Genomic DNA, 12,409 nt, shown 5'->3' on the forward strand with positions numbered 1-12,409 from the left:
ATCCTGAAACATTTACACTTCACCCATCACCAACAGCCTGTCAGGGGGCAAATAATCAACTATTTACTGCAGTACTGCCTGTATCTTTCAGTGATTGAGACGAAGCCAAAAATTTTCTCTTGGATAGGGGAACAAAAATAAAGCAGCAACTGAGCAGACATACAAGAAAACACTACTACAACACTACCTGACAGTTACAGAGTCAGGTGAAAAATTGTTGAGCAGCTACATATGGAAAATCTGGGGAAGCACCAGGTAAAAAAGAAACTATTTAGATTTGACTCAGTTGCAGTCTCAGAATAAATACTTAGCTTGTATTTATCGTTCCTGAAAAGTTCTTCAAAGTCAGTGAACTGATTGTTTGAACCTGGGCCTTATCCGTTACACATTTCACCTAAAGACAGGAGCTTATGTGGAAGAGAAGACGAATGCTTTGGGATAAAGAAAGAACGGATCATGGAGGGCGGATCATGGAGGGCGGATCCTGTCCTACGGAGGGAGCTAAAGCCAGGCTGAGGTGTGAAGCCCAGTGAGCAATCGCTTCGGAAATGAATTTTCCCCCCTGAGTATGTATGTCAGTGGGAAGTGACAGCTCAGCTTCTGACAATCACACATGTCAGAGGAAGCTGGGGATTATGTGTATTTGTATGTGTATGTGTGTGTGTGTGTGTGTGTGTGTGTGTGTGTGTGTGTGTGTGTGTGTGTGTACATTCGTGCAGTTTTGTAAGGGAAAAGAAAGGAAGGAAAGAAGGGAGGAAAACAAGGTTCCAAAATCTGATCCTATCGGGAGTCTGTTGCCTGCAGGCATCTTAAGGGGAAGCAGGCATCAATATTTCCTCATCGCCCCTCAGGCCCAGAGCGCTAACACAGACTTTAGCTGAGAAAAGCAGCAATTTTTTTGGATTTATGTCAAGGCAAGGTGAGAGACACTTTAGGCAAAAATATTAAAATACTGAGATAAAACACATGAAGGGTGAAGCCGAAACTTTGCAAATGGAAGAAGCAGCTCACAGGGTTCATATTTATTCTATTCCAATCTTTCCCTTTGCCCGAGTGTCAAAGTCTGACAGGCAGATCAGTTTGAGATTGATGGGAGAGCAGGTTAATCGCCTATTCTGAACCTCCAGTCAGGTCTAGCACATTTTGATTCTCGACCAATCACAGATATGATCCGACTCGCCCCTGGCTGACTGGCTCCACCGACTGTTGTGACAGACGTGCCTGTGAGACCGAGCACGTAACCCAGAAGCAGCAAAATCATCTGGGCTATGAAACAATTGGATTATGTAGACGGGTAACAAAAACAAGCAAACAAAAACAAAGACAGAGTCACAACAGGAAGCAAGCACTTCTACTTCACTCTGTCTAAATTTGCTTTACGCAACCACTTGCACATTAAGCACATTTACATTTCCCTTGAACAGAATGCTAAAACTGACTCAGGCAACCACATAACAATTTGAATCTAGCCAAAATAATTTGGCTTTATATCTATTTTTTCAGCTTACTATAATTTGGATGCATGCTGTAAGCTTGGCTAAGAGTGTCTTTAACGGCACTTAATTTAAAGTACTAGAACAAAAGCCAACTGGTTCTTGAGAGCCATATCTGATTTCTTTTTAAGTCTCCCACTCCTCTAAAGGCTGCCACTCATTAAAGTCTTGGCAGAAGTTGAAGTTGCGACACTGGGAAATGTCACTGCATCAGTCGATTCCCAGCAGCTTCTCTGAAGGCTTGTCATCACAATGATAGCTTGACAGCTTCAAATCGATACCACGTCTCTTCTTTTCACCTCACTTAGTCTTGGATGTCCTTGGAGTAGGGTGGTGGCCTGACCATCACCTCTTAAGGACATTAACTAATTTACGACTTTGTGCTTGAGGCTTGCTTTTTGTTTTTATTATTCTTTCACTGGGTACAGGTACAACTATAATCATCTCTGATGAGCAGATGCTGTATGTTTGCTCCATATCATCTGTCACAAAATGAAAGCTTTTACGCTTTTCAGAACCCTTTCCCTTCTCCCATATCTCACCTTTATTAAGCCTCTATCTTCAGTAATACAAGTCTATATTTTTCCTTATCTCTCCCTTTAGTTCATAAAAAAAAAACGTTTATATCTAAACAACTCTCTCTCTGTATTAGCATAACAAATGTACCAGTTTGTTTGGATCACTTCTGCCTGTTTGCATGCTAAGTTGCTAGCTAGGTAGCTGTCACAAAGGTGAATGCTTTAGCAGGCATTTCATCAACTCAATTAAACTGGCTGTAAGAGGATGTGTTTGCAGTTTATGCTTGGAAAGGCTGATACGTTTTCAACCTTCCTGCCATTCTCACTGCAGCGTACCGCTTTTCTCACGCACACACATCACTGGCCGCAAAGCACAGTCTGGTGGATTTGCCCTTGCAAACATCCACTTGGCTGCAGCTGAAAAGTGACTGGAAACTAGTTACTGAAGCTTGTACCGTTGAACCGTCAGCAAGGTGCTCTGGAGAGGAACATCAGCTAAATGCCAAAAGCAAAAACTGAAATGTAGACATTGTATGCAAATTTGGATATTTAACAGTGTGCTCTCATCCATTCGATGTGTCCTTGGATAAATCTCGAAACTGAGAAACCTTAACCAGAGCTGGGTGCAGTCCACACACACACATCAAAAACAAGCAGCACCGTATGATTGACAGACTCCATCCTTACCTGTCTATGTCGCCCTGCATCTCTTTGCTCCCTCTCTGGGATATTTCTCGTGAAGACGCCACGTCTGAGGCTCGGCCTGTGTTCCGTGCATACAGATGGAGGCCACCGTCTGTAAGGTATCTGTGAGAGGAGAGCTAATTAGAGGAAGATGTCTGATCTCAGTTGGACACAAACAGTTGGAGTTAATATTTTTATTCATTCAAATAATTAAAGTGAATTCAGCTAAACTAGAGAGAAAACAGTGACTTGTTTGATTGATGGACATTGTTTGGACTGTATGTGCACTCTGTGAACTCACAAAAAAGGTGCATATTTAAGTGAGTTTGTGTATCTGTGGATGTGAATGTGGTAGCGAGTAAGTGGCAGGATTTGAGACTACTGCCAGATAGCTATCAGACACGGCTCATAGGACATGGGCATCATTAGTGTTGAGTTAATTAAGCTAATAATTCAGCTAATCACCTTTCCCTCCCGACGTGTTGTTACATTTTCTGTTCTGATGCGTCTTTAATTCTACAGATGCTTTACTCCATCATTCCTCTTCACAGTATTCCCTGCCCCCCAGACTCTTCTCTTGCATGTACACCAAGTGGGATTGTGTGTTCGTGTGGGTGCGTGAGTAGAAGGCGAATTGCTTTTTCAACACACCTACCACTTGCTCAAGGCATTTATTGCTATTGAATGAATCAAGGCCAGACGCCAACACACATGTTGTCATGATGTGTTGTGGAATACACTGACTGATCTTGCTTCATTCAGGTAATCTATAATTGTACTGAGTGCCCCCAAGGTTCATATAAATGTATTATTTGAACCTTTCCTTTCAAAGCATGACAAAACAATGATAGCCTTGGTGGATGACAGCAGGCCATTTGTATTGATGCACAGAGAAAAATGGGTGAGGCCTTGGCAACTGTGTGAATACACAGCTAACCATGAACAGAAATGTGTCACTTTTATTCATGATGCCTGAAAAAACAAATGGCCTTCAAAGTGGCATTTTAGTTAGTATGCTGTAGATTATCAATTTACTAAACTGATGTTTCTGCTTTAACCATCAAAGTATAGTAGTAGGATTAATTACTTACAACAAAATGTTACAAAATGTCATCAGTGTGAGTGGGTTGTAAAATGTACCAATGTTGTAAATACTGTGTTCAAAGTATGAAAAAGCAAAGAAATACATTTTCAGCCACTGAAGTTTTACATGTAGGAGGCTTAAGATAGACATTATCATGAGCAAATATCTTTACCTCAACCAAATCAAATCCTTTTAACTCCAAACCTTGTCAAAGTTTCAGTTTCAAGCTAATGCTAACACTAGTCAAGTTTTAGGCAATGTGTAAACTTAAATATTAGCTAAAGGGTCCATATGAGACAGGAAGTTGGTAGATACATTTGGTGCCATTGTCTGAAAATACAGTCAAATGCATTTGAGAGTTCATGACCAGTTTGCAGAATTTTCAGCTAAACACATATATACTATCTCCAGTCTGCAATTCAAGTATCAACAAAACGCCTCCATCAATATTACAAACACTAGTCTGTATCCTGTTATCACTAAAAGTGACGCTTTTCATTTAAAGCAATAATTCTCCATTCTGGAAAATATGCTTATTTGTTATCTTGAGAGTTAGATGGGAAGATCAACACCCTCATGTCTGTAAACAGCAGTCAGTTAACTTAGCATAAAGGTAGGAGAAAGCTGACCTGGATCTGTCCAAAGGTAACAAAATTCACCTACCTACTGACTAAGTAACACATATAGTTATTATTATATTGTTTAATACATATAAAAACTGAAGTCAGAGGAAGCTAACATGCTCATCCTACCCGCTGGTGATCTCATCCATCCGGCCGTTCTTTCCTAGGATGTCCCCATCACTCATGTACCCTGCCACCTCCATCTGCTTCCCTCCTTCCAGCCCTCCTCCTCCCTTCTCCCCCTGCTCCGCCCCTCTCGCCCCTGCCGCTGCTGCTCGCCTCAGGGGGGCACTGTACACAAACCTGGTGGGGTCCGAGTGCCCGCTGTATCGCCCCGTGGTGGTGCCGGCGCTTGTCGTGCTGGGCCTGGGCGCAGCGTAGCTGCTGGGCATTGAGGGGGCGTCGCCTGCTTGGAGACGTGGAGTTTGTGTTGGGCCCAGTCGCCAGGCCATGGGGGAGGAGCGTGCGGTGAGGGCTGGGAGACTCCGCCCATTGACTTCGGTGGTTACCGTGGTGTCGAAAGTTGTTTCTAGTGTACTGTGGAGACAGAGGGATGGAAAGACAGAATAGGGAAATTAATTCCTACTGACACAATACAGCAAAAACAGATAATTATCAGCATGTTCTTTTCTGACACTTGCTAAACATTCTTAAAGGTTCAGTATAGAGGGTCTCTGGTAAAGTGCCTAAAACAGGCCAAAGGCAAAGTCTGAGACACTGAAGCCATCATACCAAGTGCACTCCTGTGCGAAGGGCAAATCATTCAGGTGAAAAGATCAGTCATATTTTCAGAAGAGAGCTGTCTACATCAGTTGAGTGCCACTCCCTTCAAATCACATGCTGGTTCTACTAACATTACTCTACATCTCTCTCTTACGTGTGTGTATGTGTGTGTGACCTTCCTAAAGTGATGTTTCTTCCAGTGTATTAACTTGAAGGGGGAGGAGAGAAGAAAGTGAAAGCTCCCATGAGAACATATGTCAGACCATCATGGTACATCACATAGAAACAGGGAGAGAGAGGAGACAGCTATGTTTCCATACAACTATCAGGTGAATTTTACGCAAACTTTTGAAATGTCACAGGAAATAAAATCAGAACCAGGCACATTTGCATCAGCAAGGTTGAAGTAAGTAAATAAACCTCCAGTATATGTGGAAAAGTTAATGTCGGCAGATTGAAAAACAGAAAAAGGTTATTTTGCAAGTGTTGTTCCTCACAGTGTTCCTGTAAATAAGAAGAAAAACTATAAGATAACAATAGCCATTACAATATATCACATCAGTGCCAGTTTGGACTACATGAGTAAATTCAATGAGATATCAAAATCAATGATATCTCAGGAAATTATTCAAATCCTACATCATGACTTGACATCATCACAACATTATGTAGCCTTTGTTAAAAAGATTTAAAGCTTTACAGAGACACTGAATCATAATCTTTATTGAATTGTGTCATTTTGAAGATGAAAATGCATCTAGAGAGAGAGATGTGTCTTTTGGGATAGATGGTGAATGAGTAAAATATTAACAAAGAAAGCAGCCAAGACAAGGAATGAAACCTGATGGAGAGACTGACTCACTTTCCGACTATCTCCCATTACACTGCAACAGCCAGTATAGACACTTTTTCTCTACTGCTGGAGAAGAATCTGAAAATGTCAACTGCAACACACAGCTTTCATCCTTAAAAAATGACTGGCCAGAGCACTTTTGGCAAGAACAGGAGGCAAGATCCAAATTACAGGATCAATTCCTAAGTGCTGCAGGTGAGTCAGAGACATCTGTGTGGACTATGAACACAAGAAAGACACATAAACCCTCACACACCAAGCCTTGCAACTTGATGTATCTGGACACAGAAAGTCAAGCCTGGCAGCAGTGGTACCTAGCATGAGCTCTCTCTGCTGGAAAAAAGAGTGCACTGCATCCACATGATGAGAGACAGAACATGTAAAACCAGACAGCTGCTCTGGCTTTTGTCTTTCAGTATAAGCTTCTAATGTGCATTCTAGTCACAAATATCCCTGTGTAAGCAAAATAAAGGTGTGTTACATTATATATAATATATATCACCATGGAAACACACATAGCTCAAGTGTAAATAGGATTAAGGCTTCAGATGTGCCCAGTTACAGAATGCTAAGGCTATCATGAAGTCCCTGTCAAATCAGATTTTAACAATATTGTTTTATGATGTTTGGATGCTAATACACTAAACTGTAGCATTATCAGAATATTCATTTAATTGTCTGCCAGTAGTTACCTATAAATAATGTGCAGATTCAGCCAATACAAAAAACATACAATTTGTTGCGTGTTTGCTGTTATAATATATACTTTTTTACCTTTGAAGAATTCTGTTTGGTTTAAAAAGACTAAACTTCAGTGACTGTGGCAGATGATGCAGCTGAAATGCAGGACCGATATGTGGGATGAGACACCTATTTGGGCGGACCTTTCTCCATTAGGTGACAAAAGCAATGACATCTTAAAGCAGTGTCTCACACATAGCAGTAAGAGAGGTGTGAGAGCAGGCCTGTGTGTGTTTGTGTGTGTGTGTGAGAGAGAGAGAGAGAAAGAAGGCAGAACACTGGACCCCTGTGATGCCAAATGCCAACATGAGAGGGGCAGCGATGCCAGCCATATTCACAACACATCTCTATCAACACCTCTTGAGATCAACACACACACACACACACACACACACACACACACACACACACACACACACACACACACACACACACAAGCCCAATGACACATGCAATGCCACGTTAGAGTGCAGCGAAGCCAAATGGGAAAAAAAACAACTGCTTATCTGACAAGCAATCACAGCTGAATATGGAAATACAGAAATGAATTTGCTACAGTATAGAAATCAAAATCATTTAACCATTCGTACACAATGTAGCCTGCTAAATCAGCTTAACTTTATCTCCAGGCAGCAGAGAGAGAAAAGGAGAAAGACAGATAAACTGAGGGAGACTGTGTGTGTGTAGGTGTCAAGATAAATGAGCGTGGAAACCAAGGATATGGCTGAGCAGCAAGTAAAGGAAAGGTACTGAGATCTAACCTACCACACAGCAACAGAACTGTTCAATTAAAAGGACAATGCAATAAATGTTAAATTGGCTACATGTAACTTCAACATACTGTTGACAAGTAATTCTCATATCATGAAAAGCATTGTCTCTAACTCTCACAAGTATTGTGAATATTACTGTTTATCAAAATTAAGACCACATTTCCCATAAACCCTGCTGTGTTTTTAGGAGCCTTGCTTCACTCGACTATCTGGTATAAAGCAGAACCAAAATAAATCCTAACAGAGGGAGACTATTTTGTGTTTAGCCAAGAGCTCAGTGGGAGAAGAATCCATGTTGACAGCAGGGAATTGCTTATTGCTGAGCAATGCTAGATATAAATACACTGGAACTCTTCTCTTGTAGCTGCTAATGAGGACTGAGAATTTAACAGTTAAATGTGCATTTCTTCTGGGGGTTAGTTCAATGATCTTGTTAAAATGTTACCACATCAGAAGCTCTACACAAATGTCATGTACTGTATGAGCCACAATGGTTTTTTGAAGCCATATAGTTATGATATTGATACTGTCAGTGACCATCGATCTTAGTTTCTAATACAGCCCTATAAAGGCAAAAAGTAGGAGCAACCCTCGAGTCAGCCAAAAGTAATAACAGGAGCTTGGAGTTGTTAGGATGTCAAATGAAAACACTGTAAACCTTCCAGTCTCCTTTTCAACACAATCATTTTGTTACAATAGACCATAAATGTTTCATGTCTGTTCTCAATTTCACCTTTTAAGCAGATATTTGCTGTGCACCCTTATGTACTGTTCTTCACACTGAACTATTACTGCTCAAGTCACCACCATCCCTCTAAATGTAGTCCTGACTATAATCTGAGAGTTTATAGAAGCCATAAGACTTCTGCTGCGTCCAAAATAACTCCTTATGCACCACTGCCTACAGTATATAACACACACTCGATAGTTAACTCTACAGTAAGAAGTTACTGTCATTTTACACAGTACAAATGAATGTTATTATGCAAGTCATTTAGAGGTGGTTTAACAACTCTCACTGGATCTTTCACTATGTTCATTTTTTCCAGCTTCGTGGCAGAACTTATATCAACTTGATAAATTTTGTAACTCAGCAACTGCTGCAACTTGGTGCACTGGCAGATGTTAAACCCTACTAGTATGAGAGCAATTCAGAACAATTGCTCGCTGCCATCACCGCACTGATCTTCAATTTAGACCCTGAGAGGGGTCCTTATCGCACCCCCCAAAACACAATCATGTGTCACTCACATGAACAGCCAAGTCACTTTTCATCTTCCATCACAGACTGAAAACTCATCTTGGCAAGAAGTGCCTCGTATTACCTTCCTCCAGCTGAATCATTTCAGTCATTTCCCCACTCAGTCTGACTGGTCTCACAAGAACATTGTCAGGGATTGAAAAGTGTCTCTGGCTTTGACCCATCATTACTGCTATGAACTTGTAATTTTGGTAGTGTAGCACTTTTATTTTTATTGCACTACCAAGCAATTTGTATTGAAGCATCAACTAAATGTTCAAAAGGAAAAAACCTGCCTGCCTCAGAATCTTGTTCATACACTGAAACAGGACCAACAGCTATCTCCTCAATTCCAAAGCAATAAATAATTTAGCCAACCCTGTTCTCTCTGTACTCCAAATGTAAACACAAAATAAACAAATCCAACCAGGTGAAGCTATTATGTTCAAAATGTCATCTGGCGGTTGCTGAATCCCCATGGGACTAGACAGGAATCCCTGAGGACCGAGCAGACGGGGAGTCAGGAGCAGGGGAGATTTCCCTTTTCTGCTCACTGTGCCAGGTTTGTCCTTGAAGATCACAGCATTTCTTCACACATGGACTTGTTTCTTTTCTCTTCTAATGTCAATCAATACCATTTTTCATGGTCTGGATAGAAAAAAAAAACAGTGGAGGGAAATTAAATGTCTTTTTTGATCAATACAGATTGTCTGTGGAGGCCCCAACACGTCTGGGTCTCTGAAGAATGTTGTGGATGTAATTGTGAATTGAGCTGCCATGAAGGCTGCACCATCAAAGTGGCAAGGTCAGTTCAATGAAAAAGGGAGATGGTAGCAGAGCCTCTGAAACTGTAGCTCAACAACACATACTATTTGAAGGAGGCCTTGTTCAACAGGGTCAATATTTTTAGGTAACATTAGCTGCCCTCAGCCTCCAGGAGAGCTGCACTTGACTGTGGACTGGTTGCATTTTCAGACAGTTTCAATCTGAATCCTCATGATGCAAAAATGTTTGGAGTCTCTATGGAACAGACACATAAACAATATACAGTGTAATGATGTAAAACTAACGGTGGAAAAACCAGCACTGGAGAGCTGTGTAATCAAGTAATATTAGTAGTAAGTAGTAATATTTGTAATATTTGACCAAAATGTAAAAAACTACACTATTGTAGAACTGTAGTTATATTTAATTAAAGTATTTGAATTGGGTGTTTCCTGTTTACAGATGGATGATTGTTCATAACACAACGCAATCATAAGACAGATGGGCAAAACATCTGTCTTGAGTGTATTCCAAGTCAGAACATGCCAAAATGCATACAGTGACAATGTATGAATAACACGTGTTCACACTAGTCATCTCACTTTAATGCTATCCCAATTTCAGAGAAGCCCTTTGTTTCCAGTTTCCATATTCCAGTATAGCTACTCTTCTCCATCAGAATTAAAAAGTAACTAGGTAAGACTTTACCTTTCAGCATATTTTAAAAAATGCAGAGGAGACAGGTTGGGAGCAAATGTCTGTGTGAGTGTGTGATGATGTGTGGAGCTCTGGTTGGACATGTTGGGTGTGACAAAGGACAACAAAGCAGCAAAGGAAATAAAGAAAAAGTCACTAGGGGCTGAGGCGCTGACTATGAACTGCAAAATCCCTGGTTCATATCCTTCTCTCATTTCCTGTCATCTCACTTACAGATAACAGGCGTAATAATGAATGAAAAACATCACTAATAAGTACAACTTCAAGTCATGAAATCACAGACAAAATCTGATCCTGCTTAGAGTGAAATTTTAAGATGAGAGCAGGATCATGATAATGATGAAGTTATTGGCTACGCCTTCACAAATCTGGCTAAAGGATAAGACATAGCTTTCCTAAAATCATTCGTGTACATACAAGCATCTCAAAATGAATGCCCTCTGTTCATTCCATTCATTGAGTGGTGCACTGAGGTAAGTACTTCCACAGACACATTCTATATGACCTCAGCTACTGACATAATGGCTACTATTATTTTTATGCGTTTCTTGTAACAAGGGCAAAATCAAATGCTACAACTCAAAGAAAAAGAAAAAAGCAACTACTATATTTTTATGTTTTGATTGCTACTATTATATGTCTGAACAGCTAGAGTAGAGAGAAAGACAGAATGATGAATTTGACAGTCACGTCTGCTCAAGCGTAACAGTGATTAATTACTTAAGGTGCTTCAATGCTTCATGGTGATTACAGCCATTTCTTATCCAGGGGAGAGATTAGGATGGTCGGGCCAGGCTTTTGTCATGGACTGAATTGGCATGCATACTCAGAAGCTATCGTCACATTCAGAATATAAACACGTAGAGAATATAGACCGACACAGACACACACTTCTCCTGCAGTAACCCATATGCTGTTTCACTGCCATCTCAGACCAGTGTTTACTGCTTTGCTGTTCTGCTGCTTCAAATCACACACCGACACCCTATATGATGCTTATGTGGATGTTCGATGCATTTTCCACAAATTTCTTGCTGACTGTCCTTGTGCGTCTGATGCATGTGAATGAGACCACTCAAACACCTCACACCCCTGTGGGTCCCACTGGATTAAATACGGTGGTAAGACAATAGTGGTGTATTGATCGTGCCTGGCTCCTCTGAGGAAAAAAGAAATAGAAAACAAACACACACATGCACACGCACAGACTGCCATCTGTCATGGCTGTCGGCAGCCTGGCCACCATCTTCCTCTGCAAATGGGGCAAAACACACAAAATAATAGACTGAGGGAGAAGGAGAGAGACGAGCAGGGAACCATTGCCGGGGGAGCTGACATAAACCAATGGTTATCATTTTGTCTTCGCCTGAGCCACGGTCTCTACGCTGTGTGTTGTTAGATTCTTTCTGTTGCCCATGGCTCACAGATGGGACAGTCTTTTAAGGTGCTGGTTGTCCATCAACTCTTGAATGTCATTACATGCGTGCCAGCTGGTAAGGAAGGTGATGCCTGTTTTTAATTAAATCCAGGAGACATGGAGGAGAAGATGGCATGGTAATAGAGGGAACATCATTAATACTTGGAGACATATCTCCCTGTTGGATCGGTGTGATAAACTCTGTAGGGTGAGTCAGAGAAATCAAAATCAGAAGTGCTTTTATTTGCCAAGGACGACGGATGCACAAGGAGACTGATTTGGATAATTGGTGCTGACATACAACTGTGATCACAAAGAAAGCGCCACTTTCCTTCTTTCTGGTTATTTTCAGTGGTTCAGTTGTGACATGTGTGGGTCTTATTCTCAAGTGTTTGTTTTTTGTTGTGGCTATAATGCATTTCTGAAGTTGAACATTACAGGTTATGTCAGTGTGAAAACAGTCTTTGAAAGAAGGCCTGTATAGACTGCAGCCCTTGATAAAACTGTGGTGCTTGTATTCTTGCAAGGAAAATGCAATGTTCTCCCTTCCTCCACTTCTATACTTACAAGCAGAGATATTCCTGTTAATTCTCTTTACTCAAACAGTATCCATATTTGCTTCTCCCTGTTGCTGCTTTTTAAATTAAGCTGATATGACCAATATTTTCATATTTACAGTGATGCAGTGAAAAAACACAATAGATTTCCTCAGCTCTATAAAGTGTTTTAGTGTCTTTTAACTCATTGTTTTGGTTTTCTGGTCTGCAACTTTATTGTT

The 12,409-nt window shown here is 40.8% G+C and overlaps 1 protein-coding gene across 11 annotated transcripts in view; it reads right to left on the reverse strand.

The window, feature by feature from the left end:
• Positions 1–12,409, reverse strand: part of nav3 (neuron navigator 3) — a 194,515-nt gene that overhangs the window by 59,552 nt on the left and 122,554 nt on the right. For 10 of the 11 annotated variants that reach the window (XR_001963294.2, XR_001963293.1, XM_051077602.1 and 7 more), the window contains 2 exons: positions 4,532–4,939; positions 2,699–2,818 (listed from right to left, as the gene is read on the reverse strand). Coding sequence is in view for 9 of the 11 variants with exons in the window: in XM_051077602.1 (XP_050933559.1) it covers positions 2,699–2,818; positions 4,532–4,939 (528 nt within the window). In the remaining 2 variants the exon portion in view is untranslated. The remainder of the gene's footprint in view (positions 1–2,698; positions 2,819–4,531; positions 4,940–12,409) is intronic. The other variant, XM_018697070.1, reaches the window with a different exon arrangement.

Source organism: Lates calcarifer, linkage group LG18 (assembly GCF_001640805.2).
Source record: "Lates calcarifer isolate ASB-BC8 linkage group LG18, TLL_Latcal_v3, whole genome shotgun sequence".
NCBI lineage: Eukaryota > Metazoa > Chordata > Actinopteri > Centropomidae > Lates > Lates calcarifer.